The sequence below is a fragment of the Schistocerca piceifrons genome, chromosome 2, assembly GCF_021461385.2.
Source record: "Schistocerca piceifrons isolate TAMUIC-IGC-003096 chromosome 2, iqSchPice1.1, whole genome shotgun sequence".
In the NCBI taxonomy this organism is placed as follows: domain Eukaryota; kingdom Metazoa; phylum Arthropoda; class Insecta; order Orthoptera; family Acrididae; genus Schistocerca; species Schistocerca piceifrons.
The window spans coordinates 1,009,181,237-1,009,201,397 of NC_060139.1; the positions used below are offsets into that span (position 1 = coordinate 1,009,181,237).

General features: G+C 42.4%; 1 protein-coding gene across 3 annotated transcripts in view; it reads right to left on the reverse strand.

Annotated features, from left to right (window-relative positions):
- LOC124777989 (protein transport protein Sec31A) overlaps positions 1–20,161 on the reverse strand; it is a 162,690-nt gene that overhangs the window by 34,541 nt on the left and 107,988 nt on the right. For 2 of the 3 annotated variants that reach the window (XM_047253556.1, XM_047253555.1), the window contains exons 18-19: positions 6,771–7,152; positions 4,011–4,109 (exon numbers count right to left, since the gene is read on the reverse strand). In XM_047253556.1, the coding sequence (XP_047109512.1) occupies positions 4,011–4,109; positions 6,771–7,152 (481 nt within the window). The remainder of the gene's footprint in view (positions 1–4,010; positions 4,110–6,770; positions 7,153–20,161) is intronic. The other variant, XM_047253557.1, reaches the window with a different exon arrangement.

The following is a 20,161-nucleotide window of genomic DNA, read 5'->3' on the forward strand; positions in this document are numbered from 1 at the left end:
CTGCTTAAAATTTAAGGCTTATGGTTATTTCCTTTTATCTTAAAAAATGTTTGCAAAATTAATTCTTAAATTTATCTTTCAAGCTTAAACATTGCGGCCTTCTGCCTTTAAAAGTCTATGGTAATACACTCTAAAATTTTAAAACTTAATTGTGGCCTTCAGCCTTTGGTATTGCACCTTGCATATGTTTGTTCTATCTACTTTGCTGTGATGTTTTTTTTTTTTTTTCTGTCTTAATTGGAATTTTATCTTGTTGATTTGTTAAGATTTCCTGTTTGGAGGCCTTCAGCCGTGAAAGAGTTGCATTCGGTAAAGGTCCGGTTATGAGCCACTTTCGTTGTAAAAATGTTATTAAATTACGATAAATTACAATTAGAAGGTGAAACTGACCCCAACCTTATTTGGCCCTTTCCACAATCCTAACTACCTGTTCTGCCCAGCGGGTTTAGCGGGCACCTCAGGCACACCACACACCGAACGTACATGTAAGCAGGTAATCTTAATTGACCAAAGCTACTAGGAAAACTACATTTACACTTACTTATGACAGTCTATGGTGACCTAGAATAGTTTTACAACTCTACTCGATACACACCTTTGTACACGTTGTGACTTAGTGAATGATCTTTTAGCAAATTTCCTGTACTCTGTATAAATCTTCAATACGGTGCCTTCTGAAACATCAAATACTTCAAGCAACCATCATTATGGAAACACCCACCATATAAGCACCAACAATTTTCCCACCTTAGGATGCACTGAGCTCCAACATAACGCTCACTCAACTACACAGAAAAGTGGACAAATACAACAGGACAACCTGCGTGTTTGGATAGGATCTGCATTCATGTTCAAGCATGCACTACTCACAGAGTTTTCATATTTTTGTCCACCCTTCTAAATATCAGTCAATATGCCTAACTTTTTTGAGGTACCTTGTCATTAAGTTTTTGTCTTATACTGTGAATTTTGAAAGTGACATTTTCACATCAATAAAGTACAGGAAGTTCTGGTGGAATGAAAATAATTCAGAAGTAAAGGAGACCCACTCACCGAATAGCAGGCGAATGAGTCACTGAGAGGCATACATAAAAGAGAACGGAAACTTTTGATTGATTGATTGATTGATTTAACAGGAGAGGTAAAACAGCTTAGGTCTGAGCTGCCACTGCCCGCACTGAAACTAGGTTTATTGTGCGGTATCGCTCCCTGTACATCTAGTAAAGCCAACCAGTGCCCTTAATTAGTGCATGGAGTCCCTCTACCAGTTTTTGTTAGACACAATTTCTTCAGATGTAGTTGTCCCGAAGAGTCTGTATCTTTTACTCTCCAATGCCATGCATTCAAAAATTGTGTGTGATGCACGGAAACTTCAATACTGTAAACTCTTTATTATCTGTCCGCAAATGTCTGATTTGCGGAAAATTTTTCTTTAATTCAGAAGTGGTCATGGGTGAGCAATAATGTCACATTACAACACAAATGTAGCAAAGAATGTGCTGCCCGAACACTGTAAGCACTGAACTGTCATTGTTGCAGAAGATAGTCGCAGGTTTCTGTTTGTGCCAAACAATGTTTGTAATACAAAAATGTGTTTTGTTAGCGATATAGCAGAAACTGGAAATAATATACAAACTGAGAGAGGCAGTATTGGTACATGAAATCTGGTATTGATTTACAGTGTAGGTGAAACTACAACATGTGATAGTAGGAAAAACAAAGACAAACTAGCTCATTTGCTAGCAGTTCTGTTGCATCTCATAGTTCGTCTGAAAATATCTACGTAAGCAGAACAGGACAAAGCAATGTTGGAATGGTTTCAACAGTGAAGAGCAAAGAGCACACAAGCATCTGTCCCAATATGTGGTAAACAGGTCCAATTGTTCTTCAAAACCTTGTGGACTGAGGAGTTTTTAATGCATCTTCCAGCTGGTTAACAAAATTTAAAGATCATCAAGGTATTTGGAAGACTGTCATCCAATGGGAAAAGTTAAGTGGGGATAATACGGCTGCTTCTGAATTTTTTAATGATTTCCATGTTTATTGTATGAGAAAATTTAAAGCTAGAGCAAATATACAGAGGATGAAACCGGATTGTGTTGGAAGGATCTATCAACAAAGAATTTAGCTTCCGAGACAGAGAATTGTGTGCCTAGTTATGAATTAAGCTAGGAAAGGTTACCCGTGTTGTAAGTTAAGCTTGGTTTAATAGCTAACACTAAAAGAAACAAACTATTTCAATGGAAAAGAAGCACACAATTCAGCTGTCTATTATTTCCGCCACAAAGGGACATGGATGGACCGCACAGTATTTCAAACAAGGCTTGCTTTGTGTCTCAGGTGTGAGAACATTTAATGTCGAAGGGCCTACTTACAAGAGTTGTATAGTTACTGGATCAATGCATCAACGCATATGACCAAAAATGTTCTGAACTTGATTGTTGGAATGGAACTTGCAAAATATTTATCCCCTAATGTGACAGCTTCATTCCAGCCAAAGGATCAGATTGTCATTGCTGCCGTGAAGAAAATTTATAAAGGAAATCTCTACAAAAGAAGGCAGCAATCTTTAAACATTTTGGAAACAATTAACTGTGTTAGACCCAATTCACAGTGTCAAAAGTAGGGTAAAACAGTCAACCACAGCCAAGTCATGGAAACACATTAACCCTAAAATTGATATAATCTGTAATTCCGATGACAACCAAGACTGTTCATTAGCACTGTTAGCTGCTGTTTTTGAAAGTACTCCAGGATATGAAACTGTTGTCAAAGAAATTATTTGTGAATGGGTTGATATCAAGTACACAGAGCCACCTCATCAAACGTTGAGTGACAGTGCTACTGTTCGGCGAGTACAAGAGAAATCTGAGGTGGTGAACAACACTGATGAAGATGATAACATTCCTCTAATTCCACAAACAGTAATGGGCCATATATCAGCACTTCAATGAGCCGAAGGGTAACTGGACTCCCTTTCTGGCAAGTTGGTGATGTCTAAAATTCATAATGTGATATGCGAAAGACAAGCTTCGTCACTGAGACATAAATCAATTCAATGTGAAATTGGATTGTACTATATTCTTTGTAAGTACTGCATTTTCACATGGACTATGACAACTTAAGTAGAATTTATTACAAATATTGGTTAAGTGGTTTTTATTAGGACACTGTAGTTAATTTTTGTGCTTGAACAACTAACACATTACTGTGTACTTTAATTGCAGATTATCCATGAAATTCGATTATCCAAGTTTTTTGAGTTCCCAGTTACTGTGGACAATTGACCCTATTATTAAAAGAATAGATTGCTGCTCACCACACTGACAGGGCATTGAGTCAAAGACAGGCACACTGAAGAGACTACTAAACATTGAAGCAACATATGTTCATTGTGCCTGTCTGCAACTCAATACCTCTTCTATGTGCTGGGTAGCAATCTTTTTTATAATACTGTTGTTATTCCATCCTCGGCTTTCCATGGTTAAAGTTTTCATTTTCTTTTATGTATGCCTGTCAGTGATTCAACACTTATTCACTTATTCAGTGACTGGTCTCCTTTATCCAAAAAGTTTTTTCACATGAAGCATTATATCGGGTTTGAGATAGTAATCTCTCATAGCAACATTCAATTTTTAACAGAGTTTACAGCACTTAGAGCCCAGCTGTGCCTGAGAATTAACACTCATACACACAAACATTTGTGTCAATGAAAAAAAATTGACACGCCCAAAATAGCACTACAACAGCTGTACTCACCTGTAAAATTAACATGTCCAATGGGGTAATATCCTTCCTGAGAGAGAGAGAGAGAGAGAGAGAGAGAGAGAGAGAGAGAGAGAGAGAGAGAACTAATTTTTCAAATGACACTATCTAACTTATGAATAAAAGTAAATCTACATGTGCATATCACTCTTGCACACTACAGTCAACTACTACTTGTACCAGAAACTACAACTTCTACCAGAAACTACAACAGCAAATGTACCGCATTGTGGAGCGTTACTTACTCCACCTTGCACAGCTGTTGACCCTATCAGCCATATGAGGCGATTCCGAAAGCTTCTGGCAAAAACTGGGATCAGCTGAAGGGTATGATCTAACTGAACCTAAAAGCCATGAGATTATATTACCATACTGATACAATTATGCATGAGCTCATAATAGTTTAGCAGTGTTTATAGATGCTAACAGCAAATATTAAACAATTCTGGATGTATCAATTCCCAAGTAGCACAAAGGGGCTAATGGGTTTTCTATGATAAAAATGCCAAGCAAGTTAAGTTGAACAAAATAACAGTCCACAGTAACAAAAATAGAGCATAAAAAATCTGTACAAAGAGTTATTAGGCAAATGGCTCAATTGTCATGGCACACGCGCACAGTATTTTGACGAAAGACCCGATTATGACTAGCAAGTCTGTTGTTGAAATATTGTGCATGTTTACAGCAATAATCTGGTTATTCCTCCAAGAACTCACTGTATGATATACATGCTCTGAAAAACTTGAGAATCATATCGAAAGTACTTTTTCAGCCATTATATTTATTTCTTCTCATTCAAGTCTAGTGTTTTGCAAACATGAAACTGTATTAATCACAGAGAACACTGGTCTTGCAGATCAGAAAGAAAAAATGTTTATGTGGTATTTCTGCTCACCACCTATAGACTTTGAGGCTCACATGATTAAAATAGGATTCATGGGACAGACATTCATGAGACACTGTTTGGAATGTCTTTTCTGAAAGTTACCTTGAGTAATTAGTTACAGAACTTGCGTCATGAGAGCACTGTCTCATATCTCCTAATACTTAATAATACCGAACTTCTCAATTCAGTTAACACAGTATGACTCCTATAGCATAATTAATGACATGTTAAAAAGGAAGCTTAAGAAAAGTATATTTCTGCTTAGAAACTGTAACAGGAAATCAGATTACCTGAACAATCATCATCAAACATTTATCTCTTTGGATGAAGCTTTGGTACTTTCCATGGATATAATTGAAGAGAGTTATGCAATATGCTTTAAACTTATATGTGCTTAGTAAAGTTTTAATGAATGGGAATTTCATGGATTTGAACATCAAAATTTGCTTACTGATTTAACATGAAATCCTACAAAGTTTTCATCTTGTGTAAAGTAAATAAAGTGCAACTGTTTCTGCCACCCAGTGGCTATTAACTTATCTTGCACACTTCACAGCACTGCTAGCCACTAGACTCTTGCTTTCCATATGGTGTAACTACTTTGACAATCTTATCATAGGACTAAGCTGTTGAATGCTTATCTACTTTGATGTAAGCATTGTATTGTACACTGACATTTCTTGCTTGATTTTCACTTTGAATGTTGTGCATGGATTATTTGTCTACGAGCTAGGTTAAAAAAGTTTCTGGCCTGACTACATTTTTAAAGTTGTAAAAACAAAACAATAATGTTATTTTTCAATGTAAACAACCTTTATTCCAATACAATTTTCACATCTGTGAATTAACAACTCTATGCCTTTCAAAAAGTAATCTGATTCTTTATCTGCAAAATGTCCATTACAGCAGCTTTCACTACACCACCACCACCACCACCACCACCACCACATTATCATCGTCGTCATCGTCTTCGTCATCACCAAATTTCCTTCTGCGAAATTTGGAGATGAGATAGTAGTCACTTAGGGCTAGATCTGGACTACAGAGTAGGTGGTCAATCTCCTGGAAGCCACATTACTTTACTGCAGACTACACAGCTGCCACCATTTTCACTAACACATTGTTGTGGGGAAGACAAACACCATGTGACAAACTTCTTCGCCTCTTTAGTTTGATGGAGTCACATGATTTGTGCAGAAGTGAAGCATAGTATTGTGCATTCACAATGATATTCCTTTCTTTGAAAAGAACTATGATAATTCCTCTGTAACCACAGAAGATTGTTGTCGTGACCTCCTTTGTGGACTGAGTGACCTGTGCCTTTCTTGGTGGAGCTTCACTTGGTTTGTGCCATTCAAGCGATTTTCTTTACGACAGAGGATCATCATAAAGAACTATACTTTCCTCCCTATAGCAATGGATTCCAGTACTTCTTTCTAGTTGCCACAGTACAGCTCCAAAAACTTGGTGCAACAAGTCACACACTACTCCTTCTGCACTGCATAGAGACGTCTGTGCACCCATCTTGCACTGACATTTTTCAAGTGCAAATGATCATTCATTATCCAGAAAACAGTTATTTTAGATAACCTTAACAGTGCTGGAATTTCCTCAAGTTTCAACTGCCTGTCACTCACAACTTCACTTTTAACAACAGCAAGGGTTTCCTCAGTCACCGCCTAAACAGGTTGACCAACACGTGGATCAACAACAATTTTCTCTCTGCCTAGATAAAACTGTTTAGACCATTCCTTCACTGTGGAGTATGAAGTAGAAGCATCATCATTAACAACACCCAAATGGACTTTCATTTCATTTCACTAATGTAACCCTTCTTTTGTCAGGAACTTCATCGCTGCATGGTACTCTATTTTTTCCACTGCAGCTCGTAATGTTTTACTCTAACGAGTATCCTCATTCAGCTGAGGCAAGTACCAGGCTACAATTCATGTGCGCATCTACTTGCAGATGTCGCAAGCAGCCCTTCAAGGAATTTTAACCTTCGAGCTCATATTCAAGGTCATGCTGGAAACTTATGGAATCTACTTCTTATGTTACACACATATTTGATTTTTCTGACACATTACATCACTTGCCTTTGACAGCGGATGTTACTTACCTTGAACAGCTGCCACTGGTGGTGACTGCTGAACAGGCACAGGTGGAACAGGAGCAACAGGTGGAGCTGGTGAGAATGTTTTTGGAGGCCCATAATGCTGCTGTGTCATGACTGGTCCTGCAGTGTTGTATGGTGAAGTTGCAGAAGGTGACTGGTGTTGTCCAGGCAGATAAGAGGATTGTATTGGTGGAACAAGTTGCTGCTGCTGCTGTTGCACAGTTGGAGTGAAAGATCGAACAGGAGGTACAGGAGCAGTGGGTGTATATGCCTGGGCCTGAGGGCTGTTATAGGACTGCTGGGGTATCTGCTGAACAGGGGTTCCCAGATATGAAGGTGCGCTGCCAAGTTGCTGCTGATGCTGTTGTGGTTGTTGTTGTTGTAACTGTTGGAGAAAGAGAAAGAAAAACGTGTTTACTACTTTTAAGTTGGTTACAAAAAGTCAATTTAAGCTTATGTAAGTTACTTTTAAAACTGATGAGCATCATCTCTGGGACCCAGTAAGGATTTGATTGGTACGAATAACGATGTGAACTCTGATTGTTTGACTGCTACGTTAAGGCTGAATGTCAGAAGTCACTGAATAATGATACCATGTATCATTTTTTTGTTAAAAGCTGTCTCCATCTATAGTTTGTAGCTCTAAACCTTAAAATTTCTGTAATATTAAATGTCTATTTCAAGCAAGTCGCTTAAGAACTGACACTCATCTGCTGTGTGTCATGAACAGAAGTAACCATATACTACGTGAAATACGCCATTTCAAGAAGAAACCACATTGGTCCAGTATCAGTTGGTTACAGGAAGTACCTCTTTGACAAACAGAAATAAAAATGTATCTACTTATTTTTATAATATAAGTGGGTAACCAAAAAACTTACTCACCAAGGAGCGGCCCAACAAAACGCACACAAAAGTTAAGGTAGTGTGCAATCTTTCAGAACCAGTGGCTCCTCCTCCTGGCAGAAGGGTTTAAGAGAAAGGAAGACAGATGCAGGAAAAGGACTGGCCAGGTTTAGCAAATGGGGAGAGTCAGGGAAAAGTCACCCAGAACCTTGGGTCAGGGGAGACTTAACAGATGGAATGAGAAGGAAAGATTGACTGTTGGGAACTTCATCAGACAAGATTTGAATACCAGAGAGCTTAGAAGTGGAAGACAGAATAATAAACAAGATAAAGATTACTGCAAAACATTTTGCAAGAGTTAATAAGGGTGGAAAGTTAAGTGTACTATATGTGGTAGAGACAGTTGAAGGTTGGGGAGGGGGGGAGGGGGGGGGGGGGGAGAGAGAGATAAGACAAGTCAGAAAATTGGCTACGAAGTCTTTCGCGACGTATTTCCTGAGTAAAAATTTCTCGGTGTACATGCCGCGCCAAATCAGGATAAATCTCCAAGCTTTCGACCACTACCTCCATGGTCGTCGTCAGGGCTAAAACTGACTGTCGTGAACTAGCGAGGTTCCCACTTTTATATGCAAAAGACGGCTTCTTATTGGCTGGAATACGTCAGCGATATGGCGCATAGCGAAGTGGTGCCCTCTACTTCCATAGATGTAGTTGCTATCCCGCGTTGCTTGCAGCGCCATCCCTTAAATCAGGAGGTAAAGTGCGAGAAGTTTTTCTCTGCGATTTTTCTTTATCCAGTGCACTCTTCCAAGTGTTGCTAAGTGCATAGCCATTGTCTCTATTAAAGTTATTATCGCTAAGTCTAATTTCGACTGCTTCCCGGATGACAGAGTCCCAATAATTCGATGTGTGAGCTATTACTCTAGTTTCTTCAAATAAAATCTTATGCTTGTTAAGAAGGCTATGTTCAGCCACCGCTGATTTTTCCAAATACCTATATTTAAGGTGGCGTTGGTGCTCGATGCAGCGGTCGGCAACGGTTCTTACAGACTGGCCCACGTAATTCTTGCCGCATTCGCAAGGAATAGTATAAATTCCCGGCACTCTTAAGCCGAGACTATCTTTGACTGGTCTCAACATATCCTTAATTTTCCTAGGTGGTCGGAAAACTGGTTTTATTCCTTGCCTCTTCAGGACTCTGGCTATCTTGCTCGTTGTAGCACCGCAAATGGTTGATCTCGGGACCGAGACCATTTGACGACTGTTTTCAAGAGGAATGGTTATTCTGCCGGTGAAATTAAATCAGTATTGTCCAAGAAAGTAAGACACGATGCCGCCCACATACAAGAAGAGGACCAACACATAGCGCGGCTTCCTTTTTGCGGTGCTACAACGAGCAAGATAGCCAGAGTCCTGAAGAGGCAAGGAATAAAACCAGTTTTCCGACCACCTAGGAAAATTAAGGAAATGTTGAGACCAGTCAAAGATAGTCTCGGCTTAAGAGTGCCGGGAATTTATACTATTCCTTGCGAATGCGGCAAGAATTACGTGGGCCAGTCTGTAAGAACCGTTGCCGACCGCTGCATCGAGCACCAACGCCACCTTAAATATAGGTATTTGGAAAAATCAGCGGTGGCTGAACATAGCCTTCTTAACAAGCATAAGATTTTATTTGAAGAAACTAGAGTAATAGCTCACACATCGAATTACTGGGACTCTGTGATCCGGGAAGCAGTCGAAATTAGACTTAGCGATAATAACTTTAATAGAGACAACGGCTATGCACTTAGCAACATTTGGAAGAGTGCACTGGATAAAGAAAAATCGCAGAGAAAAACTTCTCGCACTTTACCTCCTGATTTAAGGGATGGCGCTGCAAGCAACGCGGGATAGCAACTACATCTATGGAAGTAGAGGGCACCACTTCGCTATGCGCCATATCGCTGACATATTCCAGCCAATAAGAAGCCGTCTTTTGCATATAAAACTGGGAACCTCGCTAGTTCACGACAGTCAGTTTTAGCCCTGACGACGACCATGGAGGTAGTGGTCGAAAGCTTGGAGATTTATCCTGATTTGACGCGGAATGTACACCGAGAAATTTTTACTCAAGTCAGAAAATTAATTTCATAGAAAACTAGGAGGAGAGTGAAGAAAGGAATATTTAAGGAAAAGAAATGCTGAAACCAAAGAAATTAACGTAAGGTTATGGCGAGGTGGGTGGCGACAATGAAAGACATCGTGTAATGCCAGTTGCCACCTGCAGAGTTCTTAGAAACTGCTGTCAGGGGGCAAAATCCAGATGGCACGTTGTGATGGGACAGGCACCAAGGTCATTACTGTCATGTTGTAGAGTGTGCTCTGCAACAGGATATTGTGTTTGCCAATACACACACACTGTCCACACCCATTAATCCTAAATGATAACTTGGTAGTAGTCATACCAACTAAAAGGTCTAACAGCTCTTACCTAACAGCTGGTACACAATGTGTCATTTCACAGATAGCTCTCCCTTTGATAGTAAATGTTTCATCAGTTACAGTGATGGTATAGGTGATGGTAAGTGGATACATCTGCTGACTTATAGCATGGTAGGGGCCACAGGGTAGGGAAATGGGTTCAGAAGGAGATAGGGTCTGACCAGGAAAAGTGCAGAGATTTGGTGGGGGGGGGGGGGGGGTCGAAAGCTATTTTATATATTTGGTGAGCAAAGTGGCATGGGATTCTTAACAGGACCATGTCGAATTTTATTGGGAGAATGAATATGCATCTGCCAAAAGTTTTAGCAGGTCCATCTCACTGTGTGTCCATATGGCAAAGACATTATCAATGTATCTACACCAAACAAGAAGCTCAAGGCTTATGGATCCCAGGAAAGCCCCCTCCAAACAACCCATGAAAAGGTTGGCATAGGAAGGAGACTTCCTAGTTGCCACCGCTATGCCGCCAATCTGATGATGATTAGTGTTTTAGGGCGCACAACAACGAGGTTATCAGCGTCCGTTCCCAAAAGAAATGTTGACGAGTGCAGCCAAGATCTGTTAAACAATGATCAATTCAGAGCCAATCTTTGCGAGAATTGTAAATGTTCAAATTGCAAGATTGGACACAGCACATCAAAACAGGTAGATAAAACTAAAAATAAAATAGCTAGCAGTACAAAACAGGTGAAAATAATTAACGGTGGCTGAGTGACCACTTACAAATAATGGGTGACCAAACCACTTTACAGCACATTAAGATCTCAATCTCAATATGTTGGGAAGAAGTCCAGACATCACACAAAAACATAAAACTCTAGCGCGACACTCGCCTCATTATTAGTTAAAATAGAGGGCAGGTCTGATGGGACACTAAAGTCTTCCCTCAAACCCGCATTTAAAACACACTCAGTTAAAATATGTCGTATCAACAGCTGTGTCCCACATGTCTGACATGTTGGTGGCTCCTCACAACGTAACAGAAAACAATGTGTCAACAGACAATGTCCTATTCTAAGCCGTGTAAGGGCTACTTCCTCAGCTTGTTGTTGTCGGAAGGAGGTAAGCCACGGTCGGACAGAATCCTTCACTACTCACAACTTATTATCCCTCACTTCCAGCCACTGAGCCTCCCACCAACACATGACCTTCCGAGTCACGAATGATGTTATTGCCTGCAGGGGGACAGAACAGCGAGCAGGAGGTGGGATGGAGCAAGCCTCCTTGGCAGCTGCGTCTGCAAGTTCATTTCCAAGAATCCCTATGTGCCCTGGAACCCAGCAGAAAATTACATCCTTACCCTGCTTTTGCAAGAGCAGGAGTGCGTCCTGCACTACTTGCACCATCCGATCGGCTGGGTACAGTTGTTCAAGAGTGTGTAGAGCACTTTGGGAATCGGAGCAGATGATGAATTTCGTGCCATGATGTCGTCGCATATGCTCTAACGCTTGCAGAATGGCAAACAGTTCTGCACAGTAAACTGAGAACTGCTCTGGGAGCCCTATCCTACAGACAGTATCGGGAAACACAGCAGAGCAGCCCATAAAATCCCCCTGTTTAGACCCATCCGTGTAAACAGTAATAAAATCTGAATGGCGGTCTAAAATCTCAGTAAATTTAATTTTAAAAAGGTGGTCCGGGGTACAATACTTCTAGTACGCAGCCAGATCAAGAAGTAATCTTGGCCTTTGTAGCAGCCAGAGAGATCCCCTACCCCATCCCTGGTGGAGGACCTTAATGCCCTCCAGGTGTACTAACTTGAGACTCTCCTTTGCACGGATGCCAAACGGCTTTGTTGCCTTCAGACGGTGGCGGAAGAGACGTTCCAGTGCCAGCTGTGAAATGGTGTTGGACACCAATGAAAGAGGAGTGGACTTGGCCCTGTATGCTAGCCGTACCATGAGGAGATGATGCCGAATGGACGGCAGAGGCTCTCCAGCCTCGACACATAGACTAGCAACTGGACTCGTGCGATAAGCCCCCGTTGAAAGCCTAATACCCTCATGGTGAATCACATCCAACATTTTGAGGTACGAAGGTCTTGCAGATCCATAAGCTTGACATTCGTATTCCAGTCGAGGTCGCACAAAGGTCTTATAAAGTTGGAGCAGATGTGCCCTGTCAGTGCCCCAGGACCTATGACTGACGCATTTAAGGACATTTAAAGCCTTGAAACAGCGGACTTTGAGATCCTTTAGGTGTGGCAACTATGTGACCTTCTCATCAAAAATAAGCCCGAGATATTTAACTTGTTCCATAAAGGTGAGACCAGTGTCTCCTAGTTTTAAAACAGGGAGATTAAAAAGAGTACGGGAACGGTTAAAATCTACACAAACAGTCTTCTCCAAAGAGAATTTAAAGCCTGTGGTTGTAGACCATTCCTCCAATCGCAGGATCGTCAGCTGTAATTGGCATGTAGCAGTTGTAAGGGAGGAAGACACACAGAAAATGCAGAAATCGTCCACAAACAAGGAGCACTGTACGGGCTGTCGTATTGTGAACGCAATACTATTGATTGCAATTGCGAAAGCTGTCACACTGAGGACACTTCCTTGACGGACACCGTTCTCCTGCTTAAAACGGTCAGACAGAACATTCCCAACCTTATACCTAAAGTACCTGTCCGACAAAGGATCTGATGACTGTGGGTAAACACCCACGGAAACCCCACTCATAAAACTGCCGCAAAATGTTATGCCTCCAGGTAGTATCGTACACCTTCTCCAGGTCGAAGAAAATCCCGATAAGGTGTTGCTTACATAGGAAAGCATCTTGTATCGCTGTTTCGAGTAGGATCAAGTTATCTAGGGTGGAATGATACCTCCTGAACCCACACTGGCAGTGGGTAAGTAAGGATCTGGATTTGAGAACCCACACCAGGCACCTATTGACCATATGCTCAAATGTCTTTCCTACGCAGCTCGTGAGACTAATGCTACGAAACTACTGGGATCGGTCCGATCCTTCCCTGGTTTTAAATGTGGAATTAAAATTGATTCTTTCCATGAACTAGGAAAGTCACCTGTCTTCCAAATTTCATTAAAAAGTTGAAGGAGGACTTCCTTTGACCGTAGATCCAACTGCTGCAGCGTGCTATACAATATCAGGTCTGGACCAGGTGCAGTATCCCGAGATACTGACAGTGCAGAGTCCAACTCCCACAAAGAGAAAGGCTGATTGTATTCCTCAGTGTTGTTTGAATGGAAATCAAAACCAGCCCGCTCCTGTGTACCGCGATAGCGATGAAATTCTGGGTCCTGGCCAGAATCGGCCATAATAGTTTGAAATGATTCTGCCACTGCCCGGGCGATGTCTCTTTGAGATGTTAGGAGACATCCATGCTCACGTGTAGCTGCTATTGGCGGCCAAGAGTATCGCTTTTAGATCCTCCTAACAGCTTCCCATACTTTGCTTGAAGATGTGGACCTATTGATGGAGTTCAGGAACTCTCACCAAGACCTCCGTTTACTCTCTCTAACGATTCTTCTCGCCCACGCCCGTGCTATTCGGAAAGTTGCCAGATTCGCATCAGTAGGGCACCGATGGAATCTTCTCAAAGCTGCCCTTCTGTCTCTGACTGCGGTACGACAGTCATCATTCCACCAACGGACAGGCTGCCTCACAGGTGTTCCCTTCGACTTTGGTATGGATACATCAGCAGCATGGAGCATCACTGCCGTAATGTGATCCATCCAATCCTGGACGCCTTCACACTGTTCAAAAACAGCCAACTGCCTGTACAGTGTCCAGTTTCCATTCTGGAACAACCATTTCAGCGGCTTGTCGACACGACCCATTTCAACTGGCAGATGGAGCCAGATAGGATAATGGTCGCTGCCATGAAGGTCGTCGTCTATGATCCACTGAGCAACGTCCGCAAGCACAGGCAAACAAATAGAGAGGTCTATGGCAGAGGACGAACCTGAAGTGGTGCTAAAATGCGTGGCCTGACCTGTGTTCAGCAGTATGATGTCGGAAGTCCTGATCGACTGCTCAATCATCTGGCCTCTGGGGCAGGTTTTGTTGGAACCCATAATGCATTATGAGCATTAAAATCTAAAATGAGAAAGGGACAGGGTAGCTGATCAATGAGCTGTGCGACGGCTTCACTCTCAATGAGCTCAGTGGGTGGTAAATACAAGGAGCACACTGTGACATTAACATGGGCCAGGATCTGAGCTGCAACCGCTTGTAGCATTGTGGTTAAGCGCACAGGTGAAGACTGTAATGTGTCCATAATGAACACTGCCACCCCACCCTGCGCTCTATTACCAGTCAGGTCGTCTTTCCTGTACAAGTGATATCCTGTAAGTACAGGTGTGTCATTCTCTTTAAAATGTGTCTCTTGCAAAGAGATGCAAAAGGGGTTTTCCTGTACTAACAGCCGCAATTCTTCAAAGTGAGTTCTGACTCCATTCAGATTCCACTGAAGTATGGGAGCCATATCAGCGTTTCGGTGTAGATTTCCCCCTGTCTTTGTGCTGCGCTGGTGAGACACTTGTGGAGCGAGTGGCAGCAGACGGGCTGCCAGGTTCTGGGGAAGAGGTGTCAAACTTGATGACGATTTCCTCCTCATCAGTCAGGGATGCCATGACGATATCCGATGCTGCCTTTGGCAGGTTTGACGCCAAATGTCGTGCCCCTATCCCTGGTCCCTTTTTCTTGATGGAAGTCGGGGATGGGGGAAGTGGAGAGGCACTCCGTTTCTGGAGAGCCTTCGAAGTCTTCACTGTAGCCTTCTCTGCAATAGCTTTTGGTTCAGTCGGAGCAGCCTGAATAGCTATATCTTTATTGGCTGTTCTCTGGCAGGTACAAACGCAGGTACAGGTATTGGTGGAGGATACTGCTACACTGGACATGGTCTGCATCGAAGCGTCTACTTTTGACGCACTTTTTTGCACCAAGGAGGCATAGGATGTGGCAAAGACAGTGGGTTTTGTCACCTTATACTCTTTTTTGGCTTCCACATAACGTATCCTCTTTGTCACCTTTATCTCCTGAATTTTTCTTTCCTCCGCAAAGATGGGGCAGTCTCTGCTCCAAACAGGATGGCTCCCAGAGCAGTTGATACACAGCACTGGAGATGTGCAGTTGGTCCCAGCTTCATGAGCTGCCTAGCCATATATACCACAGGTCAGTTCACCCCCACAACTCATCATTGTACGGCCAAATCGTTGACATTTGAAACATCACATAGGGTTAGGCATATAAGGCCTAACCCTAAGTCGGTGGTAACCAGCCAGAATGTATTCAGGCAAGACAGGCAAATTGAAAGTCACAATGAATGTGGCAGATTTCTCAACAACTCCATTATTCCTACATGTCCGTTGTTCCACGTCTACAATCCCGTGTTGCCCATTCTTGCTTCAGCTCTTCTACCTCAATATCCATTAAATCCCGGCAGGTGACAACGCCTTTACTGGAGTTGAGGGAATTGTGCAACTCGACAGTAATATCATACTCGCCTAACTTGGTTGACTTTCGAAGCAGCTCCACTTGCTTTGCCCTAGTAGTCTCAACTAACAGGGTACCATTCCTCAGGCGTTTGATAGATTTCAGCGTACCTGCAAGTCCTTCTAAACCTTTATGTATATAGAAAGGAGACACTTTTTCAAATGAGCCCTCGTTCCTCTTAGTCATGATGAAAACATTGTCATTTATGACTCCATGAGCCCTGTTACTCTGTTCTATCTGCTCATCTGAAGGACTAGCCTCCCTCATATGCTTTACTGATTGCGAAGTAGGTGAAGGGAAATACGTGGTTGCCATGTGCGCCCCACGAGCAGCTAGGGAACTAAACGTCCGCCCAGACAGAGCCCTGCATGGCTGGGTAAGCCTTATACAACGGAGGTGCGGTAGGTTCCTCAGTCACCCACTAGCGACTGTTCCACCTCCAACAGCCATGCATCTTATCGGCACGCAGCACACCTTAAGATAGAAGGGTTTTTTATAGAGCAAACCAGGCAATCAAGCCAAGTTCCCCAGTCCCTGCGACACACAACGTTCCACCATTGCGCCACATGGTGGTCGCTGAAGCATGTCCAGAACTTACGGTGTCAGAGGACTGGCGGCGCACACCAGTCCACAGCTCGGGGACCCCAGGTTCGCCAAGCCCGTACCCAGCAAATGAATGCTGAGTCTGCTGAGGGGACCCCAATCTGTTTGTATGTCTGTCCCTCAAAGGAAAAGTAGGGGTTTGTAAAAGTATAAAGTTGATTCAAGTAAGCAAGAAGGACATAATGTGCTTAGAATCAGCCGGATACTGGCTGAGCTAACATCAAGCAGCACACAGACCGTGTACACAGGAAATGTTGGTATAGAGGGAGGTAGCATCAATGATGTGAAACTTCCTGTCAGATTAAAACTATGTGCCGGACCGAGACTCGAACTTGGGACCGTTTGCCTTTCACAGGCAAGTAAGTGCTCTACCAACTGAGTTACCCAAGCACGACTCATAACCTGCCCTCACAGTTTCAGTTCTGCCAGTACCTCGTCTCCTACCTTCCAAACTTCACAGAAGCTCTTCTGTCAATCTTGCAGAACTACCACTCCTGGAAGAAAGGAGTCATGCTTGGGTATCTCAGTCAGTAGAGCACTTTCCCGTGAAAGGCAAAAGGCCCCGAGTTCAAGTCTCGGTCCGGCACACAGTTTTAATCTGCCAGGAAGTTTCATATCAGTGCACACTCTGCTCCAGAGTGAAAATTTCATTCTGGAAACATCCACCAGGCTTTGGCTAAGCCATGGCTCCGCAATATCCTTTCTTCCAGGAGTGGTAGTTCTGCAAGGTTTGCAAGAGCTTCAGTGAAGTTTTGAAGGTAGGAGACTAGGTACTGGCAGAACTGAAGCTGTGAGGGCTGGTCGTAAGTTGTGCTTGTGTAGCTCAGTTGGTACAGCACATTCCCCCGAAAGGTCTCGAGTTCGAGTTTCGGTCCAGCACACAGTTTTAACCTGCCAGGAAGTTTCATATCAGTGCACACTCTGCTGAAGAGTGAAAATTTCAGCATCAATGATGACAAGCAAAGTGTGTGAATGGAGTGGGCATGAACATGGCTGATGTCTTTAACAAAGGAGGGGAGTCATCGTACTATATGTTGCAGGCGTTGATCAACTAATGAAGATATACATTCAATGAATGCTTTGAATCCAGCAACTACAGGATGGCCAGGGTAATTAGGTTTGTGGATCTTACGAAGAAGGTGAAAGGTGAGAGTATGGGGTTTGAGTGGAGTAAGAAATTCTATAGACTGAAGTGTTAGTCCTTGTGAGGAGCAGAAGGTTTTAAGGAGGGCCTGCAGTTCAGTTTGAATCACAGGGATGGGATCTTAATGGCTGATGCTGTACATAGAAGTGTCAGATAGCTTGGGTGGATTCTCACTTACATACTTCCATTAGTGAAGTACAGCAATGGTAGATCCTTTGTCCACTGGGAGGATAATGATGGAGTCATCAGTTTTTGTGAAAAGATGTACCTATATTTCTGCAGAGCACAGGTTACAGTAGGGATCTCACAAAGAATTGTGAAGCAATGCAGCATGTTAGAATTTCTTGGAAGGCTTTTAAGAGGTGGTTTTGAGGTAATGGTGTTGGATTAAGTTGAGGTCATGGCGTAACTGTTCAAGGCAGGGTTCAGTGTCAGGCTCTCTGTTGGATAGATTTTGGGAATGGGCTGCAAAGAGGTATTTGCAGCTGACATGACATGTGAAGGAGAGCAGGTTGCTAACCAAAGCATCATGATCAAATGCATGTTCACGGCAGAAAATGAGGCCCTTAGATAATACAGATAATTTAAGAGAGAAGAGTGCCTTAGTTGAGAGGTTGAGAACACATTATCATTGCTTGGGGAGGCAGTGGTGAAGGTGGAGGGATATTTAGAATGTTGGACAAGCTCTGTTTGTAGGAGAGGATTGGGAATAGAAAGAAAGAAAGAAAGAAAGAAAGAAAGACTGTTGTTGCGTTTGAAGCTGACTTGATGATTTATACCAGCCAAGGAAACATGAGGGGCAAAGTATGAGAGAAGTCTGATGGAGTGGAAACTGGCAGATGAGGCACTTAGGTCACAGATCAGCTGGGTAACTGCAAGAGACGGTTAATTTGAAAGTGTAAAAGAGGATGGTGTAGAGTGGGATTACATCCAGAAAAAGGGATGTTCAATGCTCGGGCTTTTGGGGTACCTCCCATGGACAAGCAGGTTCAAGAAACAGAATGTGGGACTATAATTTAGATAGTGCAAAAGAATGTACTCGGAAGGACCAAATGTAATGTGTGATAGACTTCATCACAAGGTAAGGGGGTTTGGAGTGTTAGAGATGGTGGTAGTGGTGAAAAAGAAGCAGAGGGTGTAAAATGAGACAAAAAGGAAGACAAGACAGAAAGACAAGCAACAAAAAAGATCAAAAAATCAGAAAAATTTAGAAAAATTCACACAAAGATCATGGAAAAGACAGGAGTTAAAAGATGATCAGAGAAGGCCCTGCAATGTATAGTCAACCGTAAACAAAGAGTTGTATGCAATTTCATAAATAAGAAGTACCCATCTAAGCATGCAGAGATCAGTACTAGAAAAGATGTAGGGTAAGATGTCGGTTAGTAAGGGTGGTACAATTAAATGAATGGGTGAACTACCATAAAAGATTGAAAACCGATGACAGTTTGAACAAGGCTAATGATAACAAAGACTGACAAGAGAATGATGGCCACAAGAGCTAATATATAAACGAAAATAATCAAATTTTCAAAATATAATGTAACTGGAAAGATAAATATCTACTCACAAAGCGGCTGCAGGAGAACACACAGAAGTTACGGAAAGTGCAAGCTTTCGGAACCAGTGGCTCATTTTTCTTATAGAAGGGTTGAACAAGAAGGAAGAGAGGGCTGTAGGAAAAGGACTGTCCAAGATTTAGGAAATGGAGAGTGTTACACAGAAGTTATCCAGGACTCTGTGTCTGGGGAAATTTACCAGACAGGATGAGAAGGAGTGGGGTGGGGGTGAGGGTATGTAAACACTGTTCAGCCTTCTACATCGTTATGACTACCACCAATTTATCAGTTAGGATGAATGGCCATAGACAGAGGGTGCATACTTACTGGTAACACACAATATTCTGTTGCAGAGAATACCTTACAACACGACAGTCGAGATCTTGGAGCCAGTTTCACCACATGTACTATCTGGATCATCCCACCTGGCACCAGTTTCTTACAACTCCGCAGACAGGAACTGGCGTTACAACTTGACCTTTGTTCTTGCCACCCACCTGGCCTTAACTTAACGTTTATTTCTTTGGTCTCAGCATTTCTTTTCAGTAACTGTTTCTTTCTTCACCTCCTTCTAGCAGTCTATATATTTTATTTTCTGACCTGTCTACTTCTCCTTACCCCCCCCCCCCCCCCTCCTCCCCTCACCGTCACCTGTCTAGCACATATAACACACTTATATTTCTACTCTTATCAACTCTCATGTGAAACCTTATCAGTATCTCTATATTTCTTATTACCCTATCTTCCACCTTTAAGCTCTCAGGTTACCAAATCTCATCTGTTGCAGTCCCCAGTCAGTCAGTCTTTCGTTCTCATCCCTTTTGGTAAGTTTATCCTGACCCAGGCTTCTGGGCAAATCTTCCATACCGCTCACTATTTTGTAAACCTGGCCAGTCCCTTTCTTTCATCCTTCTTCCATCCGTTTCAACCCTTCTGCCAGAAGAATAAGCCACTGGCTCCGAAAGTTTGCACATATCCTTAACTTTTGTGTGTGTTTTCTCCTGCCGCCACTTCATGAGTAGATTTTTCATCTGTCTAATTATAATATATTTTCTGACTGTAATTAGTTATTTCTGTAGGAAATGTCTATGAATACGAGATTTATCATGTTTATGCCACATGTTGAACACTGTAGTTCTTGTATCATTTCTTCTGAGCAAATTATGTCACTTTTGAACAGACTTGCTGACTAAAGTGTGACAATATGTGACTTTTGAGTGTCCAGGCAGTGGATTTGACATTTAAAATGACTTTGTGGAACAAACAGTTAATGAGACAGCAAGAATGCACTACTACTTCCAACTGTG